The 25192-nt window shown below is 50.3% G+C and overlaps 10 protein-coding genes across 10 annotated transcripts; 4 read left to right on the forward strand and 6 right to left on the reverse strand.

The window, feature by feature from the left end:
• Positions 1–399: 399 nt before the first annotated feature.
• Positions 400–2069, forward strand: SSH4 (SSH4 family protein; the record flags this gene model as incomplete). Its single annotated transcript, XM_033565192.1, has 3 exons — positions 400–847; positions 931–1236; positions 1312–2069. 3 exons carry the CDS (start codon positions 400–402, stop codon positions 2067–2069), a joined length of 1512 nt encoding a protein of 503 aa, XP_033430949.1.
• A 2568-nt stretch (positions 2070–4637) lies between these two features.
• pdeA (3',5'-cyclic-nucleotide phosphodiesterase PDE1) lies at positions 4638–6105 on the forward strand (the record flags this gene model as incomplete). Its single annotated transcript, XM_033565193.1, has 3 exons — positions 4638–4694; positions 4752–5362; positions 5418–6105. 3 exons carry the CDS (start codon positions 4638–4640, stop codon positions 6103–6105), a joined length of 1356 nt encoding a protein of 451 aa, XP_033430950.1.
• A 378-nt stretch (positions 6106–6483) lies between these two features.
• On the reverse strand, positions 6484–8459 carry ATNIH1004_000480 (amidase; the record flags this gene model as incomplete). The annotated part of the gene is made up of 3 exons (XM_033565194.1): positions 6484–7610; positions 7670–8247; positions 8326–8459. 3 exons carry the CDS (start codon positions 8457–8459, stop codon positions 6484–6486), a joined length of 1839 nt encoding a protein of 612 aa, XP_033430951.1.
• Positions 8460–8637: 178 nt separating this feature from the next.
• gwt1 (putative GPI anchor biosynthesis protein Gwt1) lies at positions 8638–10208 on the reverse strand (the record flags this gene model as incomplete). Its single annotated transcript, XM_033565195.1, has 2 exons — positions 8638–10041; positions 10113–10208. 2 exons carry the CDS (start codon positions 10206–10208, stop codon positions 8638–8640), a joined length of 1500 nt encoding a protein of 499 aa, XP_033430952.1.
• Positions 10209–13290: 3082 nt separating this feature from the next.
• On the forward strand, positions 13291–14284 carry ATNIH1004_000482 (bZIP transcription factor; the record flags this gene model as incomplete). The annotated part of the gene is made up of 2 exons (XM_033565196.1): positions 13291–13600; positions 13704–14284. The coding sequence occupies 2 exons, from the start codon at positions 13291–13293 to the stop codon at positions 14282–14284; spliced, it is 891 nt and encodes a 296-aa protein (XP_033430953.1).
• A 919-nt stretch (positions 14285–15203) lies between these two features.
• ATNIH1004_000483 (acyl-CoA dehydrogenase) lies at positions 15204–16723 on the reverse strand (the record flags this gene model as incomplete). The annotated part of the gene is made up of 3 exons (XM_033565197.1): positions 15204–15570; positions 15672–16523; positions 16626–16723. 3 exons carry the CDS (start codon positions 16721–16723, stop codon positions 15204–15206), a joined length of 1317 nt encoding a protein of 438 aa, XP_033430954.1.
• Positions 16724–17013: 290 nt separating this feature from the next.
• On the reverse strand, positions 17014–17829 carry ATNIH1004_000484 (Ser/Thr protein phosphatase superfamily; the record flags this gene model as incomplete). Its single annotated transcript, XM_033565198.1, has 1 exon — positions 17014–17829. The coding sequence occupies one exon, from the start codon at positions 17827–17829 to the stop codon at positions 17014–17016; it is 816 nt and encodes a 271-aa protein (XP_033430955.1).
• A 689-nt stretch (positions 17830–18518) lies between these two features.
• On the forward strand, positions 18519–20074 carry ATNIH1004_000485 (senescence-associated domain-containing protein; the record flags this gene model as incomplete). The annotated part of the gene is made up of 2 exons (XM_033565199.1): positions 18519–19143; positions 19203–20074. The coding sequence occupies 2 exons, from the start codon at positions 18519–18521 to the stop codon at positions 20072–20074; spliced, it is 1497 nt and encodes a 498-aa protein (XP_033430956.1).
• Positions 20075–20327: 253 nt separating this feature from the next.
• ATNIH1004_000486 (uncharacterized protein) lies at positions 20328–21664 on the reverse strand (the record flags this gene model as incomplete). Its single annotated transcript, XM_033565200.1, has 2 exons — positions 20328–21349; positions 21475–21664. The coding sequence occupies 2 exons, from the start codon at positions 21662–21664 to the stop codon at positions 20328–20330; spliced, it is 1212 nt and encodes a 403-aa protein (XP_033430957.1).
• Positions 21665–22377: 713 nt separating this feature from the next.
• ATNIH1004_000487 (uncharacterized protein) lies at positions 22378–25027 on the reverse strand (the record flags this gene model as incomplete). Its single annotated transcript, XM_033565201.1, has 2 exons — positions 22378–24848; positions 24916–25027. 2 exons carry the CDS (start codon positions 25025–25027, stop codon positions 22378–22380), a joined length of 2583 nt encoding a protein of 860 aa, XP_033430958.1.
• Between the last annotated feature and the right edge of the window lie 165 nt (positions 25028–25192).

Raw genomic sequence — 25192 nt, forward strand, 5'->3', positions numbered from 1 at the left:
ATAGCCAGAGCTATCTAGGATGTGGAACTCTTATTTCCAAAATTTGCAGGCAACCCAATTCTACCCATGACAGTGACTCAAATTTTGACAAGCTTGCATTTGCTCCTTTCTAGTATCTGAACGCGGAAGTCCCGCCGCTGCGCCTCTCCACATGAAACTGATACGTAGGTACTGTTTCGTCCCGTCTCGTCCCGTCATTTACACGTTCTCCCTCGCCCAACTCTCCCTTCTCTCCCATCTTCTTTTATCATCGCCCACTCTTCCTTCTCCTTTGCACTCCCATCTCTCTTCTCCGTTGCGGTCTTTTCATCCTGTCTGTCCTTTCCCGTTTCCACGTAATCCATACACCGATAGATAGTGGATTTACCGACGTCACGCTTTGAATACAGTCAATGAACGATGCGGGGACCTGAGGCATCGGGGCCTGATGCCCTGTGGGATGCTCCCTCGACCCTCACCACTTCCCTGATAAGCACTTCGTCGGGGAAGCCGACCGTAGAACCCGCGCACCCCGTCGCCGATCCTGAACTGGTTGCCTCTAATATTGAACAAGTTCTATTGTCAATGTCAGCCCAGAATCAAGATGGCGGTCTGGCCCGGGTCAGTGGCAACTCGACCGGCAAGGGGATTTTGATCGGTGTTCTCTCTGCTTTTGGCTCGGCGGCAGTCGCGGTGGTTGTCCTAGCGGTTTTCTTCTTTTTTAAATATACTCGCCGTGGGAGAATCATCCTGGATCGCATTGGGCGGCCGGGTGAGTTTGACGATGAGCAGGCCTTTTTGCGGGAAGAGTCGGAAGCCTTGGAAACTATGGATGATCTGTCGCGGTCGGAGTATTTGAGGGCCAAAGGTGAGCTACCAGCTAGCTGTTGGGAATATGGGATTAAGAGTCTTGGAGTATTGATTTGATGATCATTAACTTGCAATATCTAGCATTCATCGAGGCCAACCCGCCCGAGTCGATGCAAACCGATATATCACTATCACAATTCCTGGCGATCCAGGAGAAGGGCGTGTCGGCCTGGGAGTTTCAACCGGAATTGGAGATTGCCAACTGCTTTGTTGAGGGCCGGACGGAGATCGAGTTTTACGATTCTGAATGCAGCGTTCAAACCAATTTGCCAGTTCCAAAGCAGAACGACGTTTACTACTGGGAAGCGAAGATATTTGATAAGCCTGAATCGACCCTTATAAGTATCGGTATGACGACGAAGCCTTATCCTCTATTCAGGTTACCAGGTATGTCCGGTGTTTGGATGGGTTGGTTGTTGTTGACTTGCCAAATCGTTAATTTCCTTTCTTCTCCCCCTGCAGGTTTCCACAAAACATCTGTTGCCTATCAATCTACGGGTCATCGGAGATACAACCAACCGTTCTTATCCTCACCTTATGGCCCGCAGCTTACCCAGGGAGATGTACTTGGAATCGGATACCGACCTCGCTCGGGTACAATTTTCTTCACTCGCAATGGAAAGAAACTAGAGGATGCTGTCCATGGGCAGAAGGCTCAGAATTTCTTCCCCACAGTCGGTGCGAACGGACCCTGCACCGTGCACGTTAACTTTGGTCAAATGGGATTTGTGTTTATCGAAGCGAATGTCAAGAAATGGGGTCTTGCACCAATGACTGGCAGTCTAGCCCCTCCGCCGCCATATGGGAGTGAGCAAGGTAGTATTCTTCTTGAGTCTGGTCGGGAAAGCGCTGCTCAGATTTCCCACCGAGTTTATCAGGATGCCGGTAACGCACGGACAAGCTCAACCCTTCGGATTGCGCCGTCCGCCAGTCCTGGCCCAGTTCACTCCCCGACCGATATATCTCTCGCACAACTCGCCCATGTTTCTTCAAACGAAGATTCCGGAGAAGGCTCTAGCCGGCCAAATGGTGGGGACGGGGAGCAGGCCCCATTGTTGAATACACAAGATGTCGACCAGGGGCCGCCACCAGAATATTCGAGTCCGGATGGTAGCCGGCAGGGTAGCGAGGATATGTCGGCGCAAGACCAACCGCCTATACCTAGCTATGATGTAGCCGTTGGCAACCATGACGAAAGTAGAACGGATGAGCATCACTGAGTTGCTCGTGCATTCCAACATCTCCTTTCTCTTGACTCATTTCGGCTCTTTGGGAGGCTTATCTGTTATGTTTCTGTTTTTAGGCCACCAAGCCTTCAAGCATGTTGATACCATTTGTCATCGATTTTAGCGGCTTGGGTGGGCGTTCTAACGTGCGGACTTTTGCGGTTGAACTTTCATGGGCTATGCCACAAGGGAGTGGCAGCGATATCACGCTTTACGTATATAGGGACAGGTTTTTGTTTTGTTTGTTTATTGTCTCCCCCTCTTTTACAGTTTGACCAGAGGGCGACTGATATACCCCTCTGCGGTCTTCAATATCCCAGCAACACATCGATTCGAACTTCATGGCGTTTGGAAAATGGCGCATTCCAGAGTGAAAACCCGAGTCTGGAAGCCTCAACGATTGATATCCCTTTCTATGCTAAGGATTAATACCATGCATGCGTTTCTTTCCATCTATATTGTTTTCAATGCAGAATGAGTATGACCATGCTTTATCAGGACTTGCCCACGGTATTTGAGTTGCGCTTGCTCCTACATTAACATCTGTATATTTACTTATCTGCTAGTTGAAGCTTCGGTCCATGCCTCATGATTTATACCGCTTTCTGATGGTCCTGGCCAGTGGTATATTTAATTATCGAACCTAAAAGTATTGAGCCTATGTAAATCTTGTATGGTAAGGTTTAGGTCGTTCATATTTGATAATAAATCATATCCTTCCCTCCACCCGTGATCCATATGTCATTTTTGGTTCCTCAAATCACACTGCTTTCTTATATCCTTTGCAGACGATATTGTTTGTTTCCGACTCCCAGTAGACTTATACAGCCAACAGGACAACATCTGTATAATGATTCCTCCACGTCCAGTGACCGTTCGTGAGAGGAAAGTAAATATTGACGATATGGATTCGGGACACTAAAACGAGGACCATGCCAGGGTTTAGAATACTAGGTTCTGTCAGTTCCTATTCCTTCCTACTACCTACTTAGTACCTATGGGAGTAACCAGCCATTGTATCACGTTGCACCAGCCATCTCATTGTGATCAATTCCGGATGCTTCTTTTCAATCATGACGACCGAAGTTGACTGTACACAAGAACGTGCTCATTTCTTCCATAAGTGAGGTCTTTTTGTTGAGTTTCGTCGGAGAATCCAACCGCGGGGGAAAGTGGAATGATAGGAAGATCATGACGTTTTTTCCCGCAGCGTCTAACTGCTTTTCCCCACACTGGCGGAAGGTTTCTTTGTCTGTCTGCTTCTTTTGTTCTTTCGGTTCGACGGTCTCGAGTTGTTCAAGGTTTCTTGTCTTGTCTTTCTACAGTACATATTGGTGGCTTACTTGGTGCTTACCTACTTTGCCCCCGTTAGTTAATATAACTAGCGCGATCCTGTTAGATCTTGCTGATAAGCAGGTAACTGAGTTCCTTTGTTCGCTGTTTATCCATCTTTCCTCTCTGAGAGATTCATAATTCATATTCATATTTGGTTCTCTGCTGTTGTTTCCTAGATTGATTCTTTACTCTGCACTTTTCTTACAAAAGCAATAAAAATAAGAAAAAAGGACCCTTGCTTCAACTACCATCGCCACTGGCTGCGCCACCTCCATATAGTTGCGCTGGACAAATCTGCGCGAATGAATGGCTGAATGAATAAATGCATGCGTAAGTGAAAGTTTTATACTGTGCAGGGGCCCAGAAATATCTTCTTTTCATATTAAAATATATTATGGGAACTTGTTTGAATCCTGGGGGGATCCAAATGTCTTGTTTCAGTATTCATCAACACATCTGATCCACACCTTCCATTGATTCTAGAATTCCGATTCTTCTCGACAATCCTCGTTGATTTTTTTTTTCTGTGGTGACACAAAAGAGAAAGTTTCCAGGGTAAGACCGCTTCTGCTCCCTGTGCCCAGCCGCTTCTTCTGTAGGGTCCAAGCAATCAATCACTTGCCCTGCTTATACACTGATCGTGCCGTCCTTTGACAATGTGTGACAGTCGTACCTTCTTTGGGCCCTACCTGCTCTGGTGTTCTTTCCCTCCCTGTGATAGACAGGGAACGGAGTAAAAAATATAGCTGTTGTTCTAAGGGAAGGTGCCACAAGATCTGCTTAAGAAGAGAGGTGCAAACCATCCCATTGATTCCCGCAAGTATTCCAGTATCCAGCTATCCAACTATCCCAGTATCCTATACCTCATACGAGACATCTCTTATTAGAAGATTGCTTACGCGACAGGGAGACAGTAATATACTCTATTTTCCAGCTGAACAAAGAATTCCGGGTCTCTAACCGACGAGTTGTCCGACAGGCTGCCTTGCCTGTATCAACCCACAAGATGAATCTACCTAGAAAACCTAGGTCATGGCATGGGGAGACGGAAATAAAGACTGACCGGTTATCAACTTTGAAGACACTAGCAGATCCAACTAAAAAAACTTGGGACATGGAGGTGATTATCTTGGTAGGTTTGAGCTGGTCGCGTTCTCCTACACTCTTGTTAGACTTGCTGCGTTCCTTTCCATATGGGTTTTATCATGTATCCTCCCGTTATTCCCCATGTTTCTGAATCCGTATGCACAAAGGTTGGCTGTTCGGCGTCTTCAGCCAACCAGCGTCTGTCGATTTTCGGAAACTGCTATTTGAAACTCTGTGGCTGACATGTCTCAAAAGGGAGCGTCTGGGGGTCCATTTGAAGACAATACCATGGGGCTATTGGTTCGCTCAACAGCAACGAAATGGCAACGCGACTCAGTAGTTGCAGTCGATGCCGGTACCTTTTTAAGTGGAATAAGGTCTACTCTGGAAGATAATCTTCACTTTTCACCATTTTCCGGTGTCGATTTTCCTTCCGACAACCACAGCGCGAACGCAGCGCACATTTTGCGAGAGATTATTGGACGCATTCTAATCACGCACCCTCACTTTGACCATATCTCGGGGCTTGTTATAAACTCTGCAATTCTAGAGCTCTCCAGAGGCCCCAAACCTGTGGCTGCTTTACCATCGGTTATCGATGCTTTGAAAACCCACGTGTTCAACGGAGTATTGTGGCCCAATCTTACTAATGAGAATAATGGAGCAGGCCTCATTGCCTTACAACGCCTGTCTGACAGCGGTAGTTCGTCCAAAGGCCATGATGATGAGAATGATTACGTCGAGATCTGTGCTGGATTAACGGCTCGATGTTTTGCTGTTAGCCATGGAAGGTGCAAGCCCGACATGCGCCGTCATTCGCTGTTGGAAAAGGAATCGCCAGCTCCAGCATCGGGTTTGCAATCAACGTAAGATCAACCGCCCCCAACGCATTGGTGAACTGACTGAATAGGAACCTGCCAGGTTCACTTCCGAGAAAATTACTCCAGCACCCTCTCCTAGACACGGGGATGGCTCTGCGACGGTTGGCAGCTCTGCGTTTTTCATTCGCGAGAACAAGTCAGGGAAAGAAATCATCATTTTTGGTGACGTTGAGCCAGACACGGTTTCACTTGAACCGCGTAACCAACGTGTGTGGTCGTCGGCCGCACCGAAATTTGTGTCCGGCAATTTGCGTGCTATTTTCATCGAGTGCTCACTTGATGATTCAGTTCCTGACGAGGCCTTATACGGCCATCTTTGCCCACGACACTTGGTGGCAGAGTTAAAGGTCTTGGCCAACTATGTCGAGAATGAGAAATCCAGACCAGAACGGAAACGTAAACGCTCGGAGAGCGATGGGAGTTCAGAAGGATTCTTGATGGCATCACCATCCACCTCAAACAATGAATCAACTGAAACGAAGACCAGTGGGACTCATTTACAGGCTACGCGGGCTGCGGCGATTCTTCCCAAGCCGCCTTCTCCGCCAGCAGAAGAAAACCCTTTGAAAGGCCTGACAGTCCATATCATCCATGTGAAGGATGATATGCAACATTCGGTCTATACACAGCTACGGATCCTAAGTCAAATACGGCAGGCCGCCAAGAGAGCAAACTTGGGATGCGACTTTAGGATGGCCCAGGGCGGTGGTACGAGCATTCTGATATAACGGAGTGCCTTTTTTTGGCTTCATTTTGCATACTCTATTTTGATTCATGCTTTGGGGGCATGGCGGCTCTCTTGACTGAACATCTGTCGATCAAGCTTTCTCAAACTATGCCTGGTGGAAAGGCAGTCGATCGTTTCATGTCATGAATTATTTTGGCTTACGTGGTTGAATGGCGAAGTATTATTATACTAGTTGCGGTCCGCATTATATGTAAAACTATCGAGAACCAGGAAAGGCACGACAGATCAAGGGGGAAAGAAGAAAACCGTATTCGTGAATGACAGTGATACCCAAGTTCCCATGGAAAGTAGGGACGCCTAGAGCATTGGCATTCGAAAAGACAGTACTGGGCCACTATTGTCGGTCGTTTGAGCGAGCCTACGGCATTGCCTTTGCAATAACATCTTCCCACCGGGAGTCTTCGCCCTGTGGAACGTTCAAGCCAGATGATTGCTCCGACTGGTTGGCGACGGAGGGCTGATTTTCCGGCAGATCCAAGATTGCTTCTCCATCTCTAGCAAAAGCAATCAAATCCTCCTCCGTACCCCATTCGCCCATGGCCATCACGCCAATAGGCACCCGGTTGCCGTCCTGCGCATATCCGGCGGGACAGCTGATGGCAGGACAGCCGGTGAAATTCGCCAGCCATACATACTCCATATTGCGGACAGAAGACTTCCCGTCCGAGAGGCCGCGCGAGAGGTCCGCATCGCCGCCGATCTTCCAGCCGGGGATCGGCGTGGTTGGGGTGAGAATCAAAAGACCCGGATGAGTCTGGAAGAGATGGGCCAGATGGCACATGAGGAGACTCCGGAGCCGCTGGGCAGCGAGGAAGTCCTGGCCTGTGATCTGCCACATGCCCACCGAGACGAGAACCTTGTTGGGGGCAGTGAGATGGCGGATCTGGTGCGGGGATACCCCCGAGGCGATCTCGGACATGATGGTTAGGACATGGGCGCGCTGACCTTCGGGGAGGTAGGGGATGTCGATGTCAATGACAGTGTACTGCCGTTGCTGGCGGTAGAACTCGATTGCCCTGTCAAAGACCGTGCGAACGGCAGGTTCGGCTCGGTCGATCCACTCGCGAACGACACCGATGGTCTTGTTATTCCTGGGCCGATGGGGTTCGGAAGATGAAACACCGGCTAGAGGGCTCGGAAACATGGCTGACATGGGATCCTCGTCGGCGGGGGGCGGAGCGCCCATCACGCGGTACGCGAGAGCAAGGTCATCGATGCTGGCTGCGATGGGCCCTAACACACCCACCGTCGAGGCAAGGGACACGGTCGGACTGGCACTGATACGGCCGTGGGATGTTTTTAGACCCCAGACGCCACAGAACGAGGATGGAATGCGGATCGAACCGCCGCCGTCTGCACCCAGGGCAATGGGCACCAGACCCGCACTCACGGCGTATCCGGATCCGCCCGAGGAACCTCCGCAGTAGTAGTTACGATTGTTGGGGTTCCGGGGAGTGCCATAGTTGGGATTGTTATTGTTGGTGTCTATTCCGGGGAGTGTCCGTCAGCAGTTTGGCATTGGTCCAGACGATTGGAATGCTCACCGAGACCAAGCTCATGCATGGTTGTCTTGCCGATTATGATGGCCCCAGCCTCTTCCCATTTCCTGACACACCAAGACGTGCCGTCATATCCGTCCTTGAAGTCCAACGTGGTCCCGAGCGTTCGCCGATATCCTTCGATATGTACTTCGTCTTTGATCGCCACGGGCACGCCATCTAAGGGACCCAGGGGGGTTCCATCCTTGTATCTCTTTGTGGAGGCCTCTGCAGCCGCGCGGACTCTGTCCACTTGCGTCTCTAAGAACGCAATTGAGTGTCTGCCCGGTGGCTTCGCATCGCGACGGATCAGGGGTAGGAGAGCTTCGGCGACAGCGATCGGAGTCAGTTCTCCCGACTTGTAGAGGGTATGGTAATCGGCAGAGGTGTAGTACCCAGTTGGGCCTTTACGCCTTTCCCTAGGCACCGGGAGCTCGGCGGGAGACGAGGACTTGGAATCGACGATAGGAATTACCGTGGGGTCGTAGCGGGCGGAATACTGTTGGAGATGTGGAACTTGGCGAACGACATCAAAGCCGGCATTACGCCAGAAATAGCTTTGGATAAAGCCCACGGAATGAATACTGGAATGAGACAGAGAGCAAAATGTCAGTGGATTCACCGGATTTCATGGTTAAGGTTGTCCAGAGCTCCAGGCTTACAGGGAAGCACCAATAGCTAAAGGAGTGCCGCGAAGGACGGGAATCAACTGGTCCTCATTTTGATACGGAACGGACGGCCCTTGGCGGACTTCGGGATAGTGAAAGAACTGAGGTTTGTCATTGTTGGCACCCATTGCATAGGCTCTAGTCGAGTAAGAGATATGCGAAGTGAAACATTGGAGAGTGCAGTCTACTTGTGGGGGGAGTCACCTGATAAGCCTCGGTTCAACTTACTTCCCCAGATATTCCCCATATCTGATCTATGGTGACTTTATATTATACACTAATCTAATTACACCCATATGAACTCTTTCATAGGACCAGCTTGATGTTCGCCTTTAGCATCCCCAGGGCAATACTGGTGGTGATGGCGGCGTATGCAATAAGAATTGCCATACTTTGTGGGAGACTGACATCAAGCGTAGGAACGCTCAGGTTAACCGTGCCTGTCAAGAGGTTCGCCACTAGGAAGACTGCCAGTCCATTCTTGTTATACGCAGTCATAATGCGACTGGTTGCGAAGGACATCCTTTCTGCTTCCCCGCTTTTCCCGGATGCCCGGTAGACAAAGGGAAAGAACATCGTCTCTAGAGCGCAGAACATGAAAAGCTGCCCGATATTAAACGCAGACACCCAGAGAACGTACGGCATGTTGGCCAGCCGACGGGAGACCGGGATATTGGCCCCATATCCCAAGACATACGTGGAGTTCAATATGAAAAGCCCGGTCCAGACAATTACCTGGACCGCTAAGCTTACAAGCAAGCCCTTTCGAGCTTGCTGCGGCGATTTCGAAGGGGACGTCCCGCGTGGAATGATACGAACACCAACCGCACGACCCGCCAGAAATATTGCCAGATATCCCAAGAAGGAGAAAACCCCCTCGCGGTTCTTAGAGAGTAGGTCTGGGCCGCGCGGGGTAACAAGAATATAGCTCTTCAGATCAGTAGACTCAAGTGCCACCTGATACACGGTCACAACCCCCAGGGCAAGAAGCTCATACGAGGGGACAAAGTTAGCCAAGCCATCGAAGATCTCCACAAATGGCGGCAGAAGTCCCAATGTAAAAAAGAAATTCCAATGGACACCGTATTCCGTCACATGTTCGGCATAATCGAGGCCTTTGACGCTATACAATCGTATCAACCCCAGCACCAGCAGAGGGATTGAATGTCGCATGGAGCCGGCCAATCTCTGCACCAGAGGTGGCTTAGTAGAGGGGTCTTTTCGACCTTTGAGTAAGGAGCGGGCAGAAACCACTCCCCCTGAAAAGACAAAAGAACCAACACCCAAATCCATGAGCGAGGTACCCCAGTTTTCCACCTTGGCGAACCGTCTGGGAAAGACGGGGAAATCAACAGCTAATATAGCGACGCATGTGACAATCATCATTGCAGCGCGGTAGGTTGTGAGAAAGGGATGGATTGGAAGGGATCCGGAATCGTCGGTCGCATGGTTCGAGGTCTTGTCAGCTACAGTAGATGGACGAGGTGGTTTCGCCTTCTGCTGGGTGCGGGGCGGCGTCGAGGTCACCAGCAGCAGGAGAGCCGGAGATACTAAAAGGATATTCAGGGTCCATGGCGTGGAGGAGTAGAGTGTAGTTGCAAAGAGAATTGCCAAAACGTTCAGCAAGAAATCGGTGACAAGCGCCGCGGCACTGTAGGGCGTAAAGAAGGATAGACGGGACTGGAGCACCGACCACAAGAAAACCGAAGCCTAGTGATAGGCAAAGATGGGTAATGTTAACCAGGGCGAGGTCGAGCAATTGGGGGCGCGTGGTCACTCACTGGTGCTACCAAAGTGACAGCAATAACCTCTAGAATACTTCCTCCCTCGAGGTTCGACACGAAAGCCTCTTTTCGAGCTTTGTAGCTCTGGTTCATCTTGACTGGTACTATGGCCTAGTGTGGAAATTTTCGGTTGATCCGTCCAGAGACAGCCCAGCTCTTCCCAGCTGGCCTGGTAGAGTACCGTAGAGTATGTGAAGCTCAAATGATGCAACGTGGAAATCGCACCAATTGGGCGGCAGTGCGGTGCGTACGTATCGAACTGTCCTTCAATATGGGAGTGACGTGACTGGTACCGTAATGGCAATACATCGCCATCCAACTCTCCTCGGCTTCATTTCCCCCGCGCCTTCGGCAAGTCCCAGCCAATCTTCCCCTCGTGGTCGTCATCTTTGTCCTTCCTTTCGCTGCCAAGAAACACCGGTAAGGAAGGATCTGATTCTTGACTTGTTCTTCGATCTGATCTATCGGATCTGGTTGACTAACGTCATCCCTCGGCTAGAGGCCCTGCTGCTATTATTGGATCTACCACAGTCGCCGTTGGTGAAAAGACAAGATACCCCCATAGAGATGCTCCAAATACGAACCAGGGAAGGGCGCTAACCAAGGATACGATGGGTATCAGACTATCTAATTGCCGTGTGCCGCAGTGAAATTGCGCGAGAAACAGCTGCCTAAGCTCTGTGGGCGCATCGAGCCCATATTCCAAAACTACGGACTAGGAACCCATTATTAGATTGCATTATCACCAGCTTTTTCTGCAATGTGGTTGTTATCCCGGTATATGAGGCTGCTGTGAATTGACCCTGGATTTGATGCTACACCTGCTTTCAGCTCAGCACGTCGAAGAGATGGGTGATCGGTTGTGATAATAATATTCAAAGCGCTGTGGGCGACAGTTTGCCTTAAGACCCAGACTTATTATCAATAGGTAGTTGACCGTGGACAGACGACCTTCCACAATTTCTAGAAACGCACACGACTCTTTCCTTCCCCATGTTGATGGTCTCAGAAATCAGCACCATGTTCAGTCGCCACCAGATCCACCGCACAGGCCTAGTACCAACTTTTGAAGGTTGGGTGTTGTTGTTCTTGACCTATACTAGAGTATATTATTACTATTATTAATCTTCAGGGTTTGTTAGGCATCAAACCCGGTACATTTAAAGTATTCGAGAATCCCCAGGTCTGCAACCCTTTCTCAGGGCTAGAAAAGCCAGCAGATATATTTTGCTGGTCGTTTGTTCTGTGGTTCTCGGCCATCAGAGAAGAAACGTACAGAGACTTTTAAGGCCAAAACGATGGAGGGAACAAAGGACGAAAAGGAAAAACAAAGGCAGAATAAAGGTGGGATCTCTGGATCTCAAGATGAACCACTAACCATGGTAGGAACTTCGTGCGTCATGCATCAGCCAGCCTCTCCGTCGTTTCCGTTCACACATCAGTCAGACCATTTCTTCGTTCTCTGTATCGGCCTGTTCTCTCTCTCTCTCTCTCTCTCTTCTTTTTCTTTTTTTATTCCCTGATTCTATGGGTCCGTACCTCGGATTCAAAATCTTCGTCCTTCCCGACACAGCGCGGCTATCTCCCGAGATCTTGTTGGCTCCAATAACCTATATTCCATGGTTGATATTTATGGACTTTCGCTTTGTTCCGCCTCCACCCACGAATCGTAGTTTGTCCGGCAAACACTCCTGGTGGAGTCGATCTACCTTACCTCGTGGCCGGTATCGCCCATGATTCTAAATGCTGACTCCCTTCCAGATCGGATACAATTGCCACTGGAACACTGGAACACTGTTAGCCAACTTAGGCATAGGGGATTGGACCGTACCAATAGTGACATGCAATTTGCTGAATCTTACGATGGAGAGCCGCGTGTTTATCTTGCCATCGCCAAAAGCTAGTAGATCCTGGAAATCAACCCATCCTAAAGAAGAAACAGCCGATGATCACCTTCGAATTCTGGTGGTCTAGTGGGCTTTGAGATCCCAACACTTTTCACACAATTTCCATGGCTTGCATTTGTGGTCCTGGCCCGTTTTTTCTTTCTTTTTCCATTCTTTTTGCTTCTTCTCCCTCCCTTACTTTTTCTTTCTCTCTCCTTTTTTTTTTTTTTTTTCCTTTCTAGTGCGAAACGGCCAAGTACCGAGCCATCAGTCCGTTGGGTTCTCGAACCGAATATATCCCAATTGTCGACTAGAATATGTTGTTGGAGGAAGGAAATCAATCATATGAGTTTGAGAGTGTTTGATTTAGCTTACCATGTGGCCTTCAAGTCCCAGGGTCCACCGGATCATAGACACTGTTCTACATCTGTATGGAGTACATTCCGCGATAAAATTTCAGCCTGCCATGGTTTCTAGGACGATGACAGCCGCGCCAGTCTCTCTTTGATACACCGATGCAGGCCCGCCACATGACTGGATTGGCTCACTAGTATTACAGCCCCCCTTTACCCCTGGACACTGTTGAACCAAACACCGATCTAAGAGTAAGATGCCGGCGACAACCCCCTTAGAGCAGTTCTGTAGCCCGGGAGGGTCGGAATGTGCACATAGCGCAGACCCATAGAAGTAGCTTCTTGGAGTAAAAGCGCAAGCCCATAGTCGGCCCCCTTCCCACCGCGCTTCTGTCACTAAAGAGTGTCTATTGGCGTGTTGCAGAGCCAGAGGATCCGTTGGTAGAATAATGTTAGGAATAACTCCGGTGTAGTCTCGGCGCTGGTCTCGACAATCTAGAAAGAGATTTTTTGGGGTGTACCTTTTTTTTTTTTTTTTTACTAATGGGCCTTCTTCGTGCCTAACTCCGATGGAGACCTGGCCTATATGAGTCTCCTGCGGCTGGTCCTCCAGACTGGATCATTTCGTGGGCCTCTCCATAGTCTTCACGCTTCATGACGATTTCCAACTTCTTTATCCACACGTTATAGCTTATATCAAGTGAAGTTGTGCCATCCCCACTGGCATATATTGCGGCTTCTAGTGTAACCCACACGCACATGGAAACGACTATAGTCTCATATTGAGAAAGTGACTCTTTGGTTATCCTCTGTGACCCACGTATATCTGGTATGCATCACGCTCGTTTCGACGCCCATGATTCCTATCCTTCGAAGGACTTGTTCTATTGCCTTGTCTACTGAAATCCTCCGAGCGGGCTCCCGCTCGAGTGCATCATGAGCACCAATTCAGACCCCTCTCAGTCCTCCAAGAAGCGAGAATCTCGGGCTGGAACGCGTAAGGTCACTTCACTCTCTGCCGAACAATTGGAGCGAAAGCGGGCCAACGACCGAGAGGCTCAAAGAACCATCCGTCAGCGGACCAAAGAACATATCGAGCGTCTCGAGCATCAGGTGGCAGAGCTGCAATCCAAAGGAGACCGGTATGATGACGTTGTTCGACGGAACGTCGCTCTGGAGAATGAAATCAGGTCATTGAAACAGCAACTGGCAATGGTGACAAGTGGACAAGGGTATTCTAACATCGGTAAGCGATCAAATCTCACTTCTTTGGTTTCCGACTTTCCTGACTTTGAGTTCGAGTTCAATCTACTGATGCTCTTTTTCTTTTATATCTTTCTCGGTGACAGAAGGCTCATCCGGCAGCTCCTCAGGGTATAACATGCTCCCATCGTCCCAGTATGCCGAGTCTTTAGGAGTGAATCCAGTATCAAGAGCACCCTCAGTTCTCTCAACGTCCAGTCAAGTATCCGTCCCGCATGACTGGCAACAGTACGGTTCAACTCGGTCCCCATCCATCTGTGACTCCTCGGACGCAGATTACTCGAGTCGAGTAGAGCCTTATATATTCGATGGCCAAATCCGGACCCGTAGCGCGATACCAGCTCCAGCATCGCGTGTTGCATACAACGCTCCAGTTAGTGGACACCCCCCCGATCCAGCGTTCCAGTCATATTCGCACCTCTACGCACAGGGGAGTTCCCCTCATGCACATCCCGACGAAATCAGCCACAGTCACAATCACAATCCGCAACAGGCAATCCCGTACGCCGCTGGCCAGCGATCGATCTCTGTACCGACCGTTCTGGCAGAGAGGGAGACCAGTGGTTATCCTGTGCTTCATGCTACGCCTCAGTACCAGCAGCATCCGAGTACGGAGCAGCAGCCTCCAAGAAACGAGTACAATTATAATTGGGTACATCGGTCTTGAACTTCTGTTCGAAAAATGAGAATCCCTCGATGGTGAATGTCTCTTTATCTTCATAACTATGATCCTTCGGAAGCATCCATAAATGTGCTTTCTGAGACCATTCGGTTCGATTTATCTCGTTTCAGAGAGGGTATGTCTTCCCTACTCTTCCCTACCTTGTGAAGCGTAGAATGTCCTAGCTGATTGACAATTTTCATTAGTCCCAATGTAATATTCTCTGTGCTAGATGTTTCTATCATCCATCCCCTAAGTCGACCGTCCCCCTATTCATATCTGTCTCCTCTCGATATGAGAGTACGATAACGCTGGCCAATAAAGATCTAGACACGCGATTGAGAGCTAAGAGAATTGAAACGGTCAATGCGTCTCGTCCTGCCTGTCCACAATTCCTAGCCTCAAAAAGAGCTAATCTAGGTCTGGGCAACCGGATAAAGGACAAGGGATAAACGATATCGAATATACGGATATACCAAGACTTGAGAAGATGATAGAGTCCGTTGAACGAAATCGTCAAGTGATATGTCAACAAGTGATGGGAAATTAAAGACCGAACGTGCGATCAAATACCTGTCTACTTCTTGATCGCTGGCACAACGAAGGGAGAGCGCACAGCAGTCCTAACAGATAATAGTCCTTGACAATCCAAGTCGAACGATTGACTTTTAAGATCCATGGAAAGTCTAGTTCGCTTTTCTATGTTGACCGTTATTCTATTATCTTACAAATGATCGTTAGGCATCCTGCACATGTCAACCTCAAAAAAAAAAGCAAGAAAGAAACAAGGAAAGAAAAAGGAAATCATATCCAAATCCAATCTCAAGGTCGGGTGGTGGGCTTGGCCCCTGATTTATCGCTTACGCCGCTAACTTAGTTACGTGAGACATCAATTGAAACAAAATGAACAACCATCCTTTCCAGCTCACCGGGTGTACTCTTTCTGCAGAAGCTTAGCGATGGTCTGCAGTTGGATATTGCTCGTTCCTTCGTAGATGGCGCCAATCTTGCTGTCGCGGAACATCTTCTCGGCGATGCCTTCACGCACGAAACCCATGCCGCCCATCCACTCCACTGCGGAGCCAGACACGCGGCCCGCCACCTGTGAGGCATAAAGCTTGGCCATAGCGGCGTCCTGGACGAAATCCTGGCCGGCTTCTTTCTTGCGAGCCGCATTGTAGACGAGAGCCCGCGCGGCGGCAATTTCGGTGTAGGCCTGGGCAATTTGATGCTGCATGCCTTGGAAATTTCCGATCAGCTGGCCGAATTGGCGACGGTCGTTCCAGACGTATCTATGATGAATATGAGTAAGAGCAATAGAGAGATTGGTTTGAAAAGTAGAAGGGATAAGGGACGCAAATAGAAATCTGCATTCCAAGAGTAGGTATCATACCTGGCAGCGTTCTCCCATGCGCCCAGGGCCAGACCGGTCATCTGAGCAGCAATACCAATACGCCCCTCATTCAACACGCTGATGGCATACTTATAACCCTGGCCTTCCTCACCCAACAGGTTGCACTTGGGGATCTCGACGTCATCGAAGTTCAGCACGCACGTGCTACTCGCCCGGATGCCCAGCTTCTTCTCCTTCTTGGCAATGGAGAAGCCAGGGGTACCCTTCTCAATGATGAAGGCAGTGATGCCCTTGTATCCCGCGCTGGGATTGAGGTTCGCAAAGACAATGAAGATGCCGGATTCCATGGCGTTGGTGATCCACATCTTGGATCCGTTCAACTTGTACCCGTCGGCGGTCTTTTCAGCCTTGGTCTTCAACGCAAAAGCATCCGACCCAGACGCCGGCTCGGACAAGCAGAACGATCCAACGGTTCCCGTAGTCAGCTTGGGCAGCCAGGTCCGTCGCGCTTGAGCATCGCCATATTTCAAGATGGCCGTGTTCACGAGCGTATTGTGCACGTCAACCATCACGCTGACACTGGGGTCCACCCGGGCCAGTTCTTCGATGGCCACAATCGCAGACGTAAAGTTCATTCCGGCACCGCCGTATTCCTCCGGGAGCTCAATGCCCATCAGACCTTGCTCGAACAGTTGGTCCACAATGGAGTGATCCATGGTCTCCGCCTCATCCATGTCGCGGACCTTGGGGGCAATTTGCTCCTGAGCAAACTTGGAGACGGACTCCGCTAGGAACGTCTCGGTCTCGGACATGAGCGTGATTGGGGTCGGGGTGAGTTGGGACAGGTCGATATCACGCTGGTGGGAGGTCGTCGAGAATGCGGGTGCGGCGCTGGTAAGTAGACAAGAGAAGCGTTAGCAATGAGAATAGCGGTTTATCATTTCATCATGGGATCCAATCGACCCATGATCCAAATAGTGTCAAGTAAAATACCTCCGGGGTAGCCGGGATGGCAAAGGCCGTCTTGTGGCAAGGCGAACGGAGGGAGTAGTGCGGGACAAAGGCCGCAACGCACGAGTGATAGACGCCATAGCGAGGAGTTTGAAGTATAGAGTTGGGCTAATCACAAGTTTGGGTTCAAGAAACAACGGAGTGAGGGGAGAGGAAGAATCGAAAGAGAGGAGGAAGAGTGGAAGGAAAGTGAGATGGGGTGAATCACAAGGACGCCCGCCCATGGGCCTCGGTTAACCGCGGCTATCGCTCAATGCGTCTGGGGAAGTCCCAACCAAACCAGATATGAGATAATAAAATTGAAGACAGGATAAAATCATAAATCCATGTGGTATTCATCATTCTATCGTTCTAGTGACTATCTTGTCTGTCAGATTTCGACAACCTTCTCCACATCAAACCCCTTCGCCTGAGCAAAGTAGTATCCTCTCTGGTTCGCCATCACCCGCATGCCTGTCTTCTCATCCGTAAAGTCAAAGTTGTAATGGGTATGGCCAGATGCCCACAGTTGCACCTGAAAACTCTTCCAGCACGGGTCCTTTGTCATGTCCGTCGCGAACCCCGACGAGATGGAACTATTGGCATGGGCAGGGTCGACCGCCGACTCGGCCTCCGTCGGACTATGATGGCTAAAAATGACAATCTTGCGATTCGGTTCTGATTTCTCGATGCTTGAAACCTGTGTATTCAGCCACGATCGATCAGCATCATGGGCGGCATTGTGTTCCTCCACGGTCCAATTATTAATGTGGTAGAAGTCGTTGAGCGAGTAGCTGACGCGCTCCACTTGGGCCGGAGGAACATGAGAGTGCAATGTACATCCCAGCACCGTCACATCGGACGAGAGATCATAACGTCTCCGATCCAGGAACACGAACTGTCCTAGAGGCTGGGAGTCTGTCTGTTCCTTTTGGGCTCGTCTCTGCCGAATAGTCTGCTCAAAGCTCACGACTCGTTCTCTGGCGGTCGTCCAACTGAAATGGTACGGCTCATGATTTCCTAGGAGGAAGAAAACGATTTGGAATTTCCGAAGCTGGACTTCTAGGAAAAGAAAGAGACCCTCATCTCTGACGTTGCCGATGTCTCCCAGGAGCGCTAGGTACGGCGCCTGGGGAGGCACGTCAAATGCATCGTATGCGCAAGGGTTTTCTAGATGAAGATCTGACAGGATCTGGAAACGTGCCATGTTCGAATTGCCCCGTAGAGTAAGGCCCCGTAGAGTAAGTGATGGACTCAAGCGCCGCTAATCCGGAGAAATTATCAGGTACGGCCTGGATTGGTAGGATTTAAATAGCAGCGTAGCCGCTGTTGGTCCCCGTGGCTCTCTCCCTTTGTCTCCTAGATACTCACATGATGTAGTACAGGAGGAATCTTGCGGAGCGTTCAACAGCGACCGATGATTGTTGGGATATGTCGCCTTTGTTGCCTCATGGATCTGGCTTGTAATTACCATTCGGGATGTGTTCAGCCACGTCTGCCCCGCCGGGAAATTGTGGCGTTGCTTTGGTCTGAGACTGTGGCGCAGTTACACAGCGGGCCAATCACAGACCAGGGACTGCTTGCCTCTGTTTGAGCTCTGATATCAGTGCAATTACGGGTGACGAATATTTATTTATTGTGTGCAGATCCCCAGAGGCTTTGTCTTCTTCCCTTTTCTTTGCTACTCTTTTCTACTCTGTGGACAGACGGCTGCTGGCAGTTGTGAAAGCCCGATTGTTTCCCCCGCAGCGTCATCGCCCCACCTTGTCTAACTGATATATTATCGACTGCTGGATTTGTTTTTATTCCGAATTCTACATATTTATACTTCCTTCATTATCGATTAATTTATCGGTTTATTATTTCCCTGGCTCTCATCCACTGGCCCAGTCGGCAATGGCATCCCCCGCTCAAGATCCCCGGCTGCTGTATAGCATAAATAACATCAAGGCATTCCACCTGCAAAATGGCGAGGAATCCGATCTTACGCCGTCCGGGCCCCAGACTCTGTCTCTTCTGATGGTACCGACAAACGCCTCTGTGCCACAGAATTCCCCGGATGCCACACCCGAAGAGGATTTCTATCTTCATCTGCATCTGCCGCCTGAGCTGGACCTGGCCCTTCCGGCCACCACCCAGATTTACCACCAACCTCCGAGCAGCTTCCTAATCCCCCGCTGGGATCTAGGCCCCGATGCGGGCGCTTTCATCCGGATTCAATTCCCCGGCATCGGATCAGGCCCTGATAAGGTGACTCAGGAGGATGTGGATACCTTTGAGACTATCCTAGCTCAATGCACCGCATTCCTGGAGCACGCGCCTCCACCAACACCCAAGAGCCATGCTCCGTACAATCCGGCCAACTTTGCCCCTGGAGAGGGCTACGTCTCCTCCGGCAGTGCGACTCAGCCTGATCCACATGGCCGGATTGTGCTCGTGGACGAGGAAAATGGCAGCGTTGTGGGTGAGATGGAGGGATATGACGTGGTTGAAAAACCGGGAGTGAAACCTGGCTCGAAGCGTAGGTCCTCTTGTTGCGAATATTCTCAGGCATGACTGATAGTCCATTTTATTATACAGGGCCAGTGGAAGTTCAACTCCCTAGCGAAGGGGAAGGGAACCAGATCAGTGTCAGCAATGTATCCGAAGAATACCTGCAGATGGCTCGTCATCCAGCGTACAAGGGCTCGACCATCGTTCAGACGTCCGCCATGGCTTCCCGACTGCTAGTGACCGGATCGACGTACCTGGCCAGTGCTATGGCCACTGGAGCTGATACTTTCACAAAGAAGACTAAGCCTAACCCCAAACCCATGGCTTTCTCCGATACCACGCACACCAGGGTGCGGAAAATCGGTGATTTCTCCCACACCGCGGCCGGCCTTTCCGCGCGGACCGTGGGCCAGGTGGGCAAGTATGCTCAGAACTTCGGGGCCTCTCTGGCCCGCCGCAAGGAGAATGAGAAGAACAAGGGCGTCGACAAATCCGGGAACGGCACCGAATACAAACCCGGAATGCTGAACAAGTCCATGATTGCCTTTTCGACCCTGGTGGACGGCATTGAACAGAGCGCACGAAACGTCTTGATTACCGGCTCGTCGGCCGCCAGTACGATGATCGGACATCGCTATGGCGCGGAAGCGGGCTCCGTTGCCACCGATTTGACGGGAGGCGTGAAGAATGTCGGGCTGGTCTACATCGATGCCACCGGAGTGAGCCGCAAAGCCGTGCTGAAGTCGGTGGCTAAAGGCATGGTGGTAGGTCGCATGCGTGATGGCAAGCAGGTAGTCGTCGGGACAGGAGACGGCGGCGAGGTTCCATCTGGTACACCAAGTTCAAGCCGTGATCCCGTTATGAGACGGCGGTCGCCAAACCCAACACCACCGCCAGCATACGGCGCCCCAGACACCGTGTCTCTCGGTGGAAGCGGCATGTCGGGGGGGAAGCGTTAGACGGTTTCCTAGGTCCTTCTCTTTGCCTTGTGATTTCCCCTTGCTGAATTCGTTTGATGGATTTGAATCATTTGGATATGATAGGTGACTGTTTTGGGATGTTCCTTTTTGGGATTTTGACGATTTTGACGATTTTATCCCCTTCTTGGATTTTATACTCCATCCATAGACATGAACTGACATGAACATGAATATAAAATCTCTCTTTGCCTGTCTGTGGATGTATGAGAATCACCATCGCGTTCACATAGGTTTACTCCTTTAGTGATTTTTCCATAGCATCAGCCAACTGACCCAGCTCTTCCCAACGAGCCAGTTCTTTTGACCTTAACTTCCCCGGGAAGAATGTATCTAACATACTGCGTCCCACGTGAGGATACGCCTTCTCGACCGCGAACAGCGTATCCATCACCTTCGCCTCCCCAATGACCTCCTGGAAAGCCAAGTGCACGCCATAAGCTGCCGGCATCCTGGGCGACCCGGCGACCAGGATATTCTCCGCGATACCCACTGCGCCAACCGCCAGGAGAAACCATGTATGCATGGTTGACCCAGCCGCGAGAATCAACAACAACGTCCACAACACTGCCAACACCGTCACCACGGCCTGCGTCATCCGGGAGAGCTTCGTATCCTCCATTTCGCCAGGCCCCGCGGCCAAATCCTCCAAATCCAACCCCTTCCCATCGCCCACGATCACAATCGCATGCTGACTACCATTTCCCCTCGTCAACACCACCGTCTTCCTCGTCTCGCCGCGACAGGCCCATTTCTCCCTCGACCACTGTCTCAAACTTCCCGTCGCAATCGACAACCCGATCCCCGCTCCAGTCACCAACATCACACTCCAATCTCCCTCCACCCCCAGCGGAATTGCCGCTATCCCCAACTGCACTCCGGCCGTCACCAATCCCAAATACCACAACCAGTCGTACGCATGGCGACCAATCTGCGCCCTCTCCGCCCGGTAAACAGAAACACAGAGACCGGCACGCTTCGGGCGCGCAATCATCTTCCCACTCCCGGGTCGGTGTCGTTCCGCTTCTTCGCGCATCTTGTCCCATCGTCGAGTGAGCATGTCCTGTACGTGCCGTCGGATACGCAAGTCCATCCATACTTCGTAGTCTCGCATCATGCGTCCCAGAATCCAGCTGCGGTTCGTCCGCACATAGCCGGTTTTCCCATTGATGACGTGACATGGACTGTCGGGGAGTGGCATCAGTCTGTGTTCGCCGATAACTGTTACCAATGCGGTCATGATGTAGGCCACCCAGCCTGGACAGGGTGGGAGGAGGCATGTTAGTTTGTTTTTTGTTTTTTGTTTTTTTTTTTTTGTTTATTTGTTAATGTATATGCAAATATGTATGTGTCCATGTGATGAGAGCGGGGGATATGAATACCGAATGAAAATGCTACTGGAGTCACTCGTGGCCCCGCCAATTGCGCAATGGCGCGATTCACAACATCGCCGCCGAGGATCAGCAGCACAGAGAAGATGTCTGTGGGGTTGTTTAGCTGGTTGGTGAAGAGCGGAGGCGTGGTACTGAGGTTGAAGTTGCGGGCGAACAGGGAGAATGAGACAGGAGCCATGGGTGGAGAGAATAATAAGAATGGAGTAGGCAAGGTGAAATAAGATAGAGAAAAGAAAGTGAAGTTGGAGACGGGAAGATGTCAGCCTCAACTGCACGGGTTACTGGGGCTGCATTGAATCCTGCCTGCTTCGGCTGTGATTGGCGTGTTTTTTTTTCACAATGTTTGTCTCCACAGAAGTGTGAATATTTTCTGTTCGTTATGCTATATACCGCTACTCTAAATACACCCCCCGTTCCCTGCTGTACAATGGCAGTAGACTGATATTCACCTGCGCAATCCCTCGATTCTCGGGTCTTTCTGGCTGGAAAAACTCCCGGATTGGACGAAAAACACCTACTCTAGACCTTTGACTCTCTTCATTCCCCTCGCCCTCGTCGAAACTCCTCAGCCATCGTAAGTACTCGTATACAGCCAGTCTCCGCCGAATTGGAGCCATCACAAAAAAGGCTATAGGAGACGCAAACAAAGAAATAGCTGTTTTCCCAAGCGGCGCCACGAAGGGTCTCATACCGAGGGCGTCACGGATAGCGATGAACACGCTGGAGAAAATGTATATAGCCGCGAAGAGCGCGACTAAAGACACGGTCATCGCTGGAATCAAGGCGAAGTAAGGCTGTGTGTTGAGCATCGGTCTACGATGGATTGGCTTGCCCCAGAGCGGTACTTCTAGGTCATGGAAAACTGATTATTGCATGGATTTTTCGTAGAGATTAAGTTGGGTTCTTACCGTATTGGAGAAGGAGGCGCTGCGAAGAAGGTACATGTTCCATGCTGAAGCAGGGGAGATTGGCCGGTTCCTGTCCAGTTCTCAATTTCCATTGCTCCCGTGTCCAAACGGTTAGTGGTGTCTGGTATTGTAGGATTATTGAGTTTCTACTTTCAGACTCAATGCGAAATCTAACGCCTCTGCCGGTCATTCCTCGGCGGCAAGATGTGCCGATTGATATATCGATCGCAATACAAATGCCGTAGTGCTCGACCTCTCGTGGAGATTCCCCTCGTTCTGTGGAATGAGACTGGACTATGTATTCGTGGTATCCTTCATTCGGATGTGTCCTATATTGCACCAAGAATGTTTGGCATTCGTGTAGAGGTGCTAGAGGTTGGGTCCGCAGGGCCACCAGGGACCTCACGTCGCAGTCAGAAAAATCAATAGAGTAGGTGATCTTATTACAAGACGGTCCGGTATTTATTCGGCGTAATGCACCGCCAACATTGAGATGATCGCCGTCAATAGAGCAGGGTATCCATCCGAGCTCCGGATGGCCTGGAATGGACAGCCGCTCGCCTGAGGTGTTGTACAACACTGACAGAGGGAGTTCATCACAACTCTGGATCAACAGTTTCAGCCTTGCGGCGGATGGCACATTTTTGAAAGCTGCAACGTTATAATCCAGAATATTCGCAAGGATAAGAGGCCCGTCTTCTGCCTTCGTCGTGGAACGCTCCAGGAGGGAGTTCCATGCCCAAACAAACTGTGGAACTCGGAGTTCCTTGCTTAGATAGAATGCTTTTCTGTGGGTTGCTAGCATCATATGTAGCTTCTCCTCTAACAGAGATCTTTTCAGAATGAGTGGTACCTTCCGACGACAGATGATGTTGGCCCGTTCCGCCGGAGAGTGTTGGTTTGCCGGTCGGGGGAGCTGATGGTGCAGCGTAGTAGCCATCTCATATGGCTTGCCGGCTATATGATAGACAACCTGTGCGGATAAAGACCCTTCTTCCAGGGTCCAGCCCCGTAGCATCCATTTGGAGCTGAGAACGAGCGCTGCTATTTCATCTCCGCTGACGTCCCTCGGGTCTGGAAACCGGACCGACTGGATTTGCTTCTCGAGTACAAGCGTATTGGTCGCACTTGCAAAAATGGGAGTGATGTGCTTCATCGCCATGAATTTTAAAGCCTTGTTCCGCTGGGCAGATCGTGAACTGCTCGTTGTCGGGATGCAGAGGGTGTCCATCCAGAAGTAGATGCGTTTCTTGTCGACTTTGCGATAGCTGCTTTGGGCATGCGACTTTCTCAGCTCCCAGGCTATGAAATTTCGTTCTATCGATGAAGCGGTACTGTTATCGTAGAGGGGGTCGTTTTCAATGTTATATGTCTCCGCTATGAGTCTTCTTAACCGCAAGAGCTGACATTGCGGTAGAGAATTCGACTGGGGATTGCCCATGCCGTCCGACCATACATGCGAGATAGCAGTGTAGGACATAAATGGTGTACATCGGACAACTTGAATATCCAGGTCGCCTTCTCGGCTGAGAGATATCAATGGAATAGATCTCGAATCAATGATATCAATCAGTTGGTTTATCGGGACATGAACAAAAGGACACTGTTGTTCAGCTCCATGGCTGTCATGAGCAAATGGATAATCGTCTAGACCATCCAAAACGAGATTGTGTGAACAGCACCGGCGCATCTCGAGGCATTGTGCATGGTTTTCCACAGAGGGTGGACGTCGTATCAGACCAACCAGGCTATTGAGCACAAGGTAATCGTAAGATCGACACAGCTGCAGGGCTCGGTGCGGACACCAGCCGTTATTCACAAAAAGATTGTACATCAGCCTTGCAGCCCGACCTCCTTGATCTACGCCGAGAGGAAACGGTAGGAACCGATTTGACCGGCCATACAGATGATTCTTAAGATTGGCCTCGCTCATCCTGTCAAGACGATCCTGGAGGAGTTCATGGTGATCATCCGATTGGAGCCAGAACAGGTTGGTTTTGTGCCAGTGCATGCTTCGTGATACTACGTTACGAAGCCAACTGTTCGAGATTCCAGACGGAGGAGGGCCAATTAGGGAGAAGCTATCATCTGAAATCTCACTCAAGAAATTGATTAGCAGTTTTACAGATAGTGAGATCCGGTCAAAAATCTCATCCTCGCCCAGATGGTCTGCCACTTCCTCAAAGAGGTCACTATTGTACTGGGCAAATCCAATCAAGGTCCGCGTAAGCTCTTGCGCTTGGTTCTGCGCCGAGCGTGACAGTTGCGAGAGGGTCGAGCGCCATCTCCGAAAATGTCTGTCCATTTTGTCCGTGTTAAGGTTGATGAAACCATCTCGTATGAAGTCGCTTGGAACAATCTCATGATTCAAGAATGCAGCCAGTAGCTCAAAGAAAAGCGATGTCTGCATAAAACTTGCTAGTTTTGTCGTGGTATTGCAGTCATTCCAGGCGACTGTTCCGAAATTTGTCCACCGAAACTCATTGTGTTCTCTTGAGTAAGCAAATGACGGAGCACTTACGGGCCACCCTAGATAGGGGGTAAGGACCGTCGACGTCTCTGATTTCCAACGCAACGGGCGCAGGATCCCCTCCATTTAACGCTAGAAGAAGGTCAAGAGAATTTGAGTTCATCTGTCAATGTGATACTCTGACCGTTGGATCACACGATTTTCAAACAGTCGAAGGCTACTTCGGGGGACGTTGGAACGGCGGCAAGTCACGAGATGCAGATGACAAGGCTGAAAGGCAACACGAAAGATCGACTACCCTAGGTATTGTTAGCCTTGTCGAATAATC

Source organism: Aspergillus tanneri (genome assembly GCF_003426965.1).
Source record: "Aspergillus tanneri strain NIH1004 chromosome Unknown AapTan_2_pilon_pilon_pilon, whole genome shotgun sequence".
Lineage (NCBI taxonomy): Eukaryota > Fungi > Ascomycota > Eurotiomycetes > Eurotiales > Aspergillaceae > Aspergillus > Aspergillus tanneri.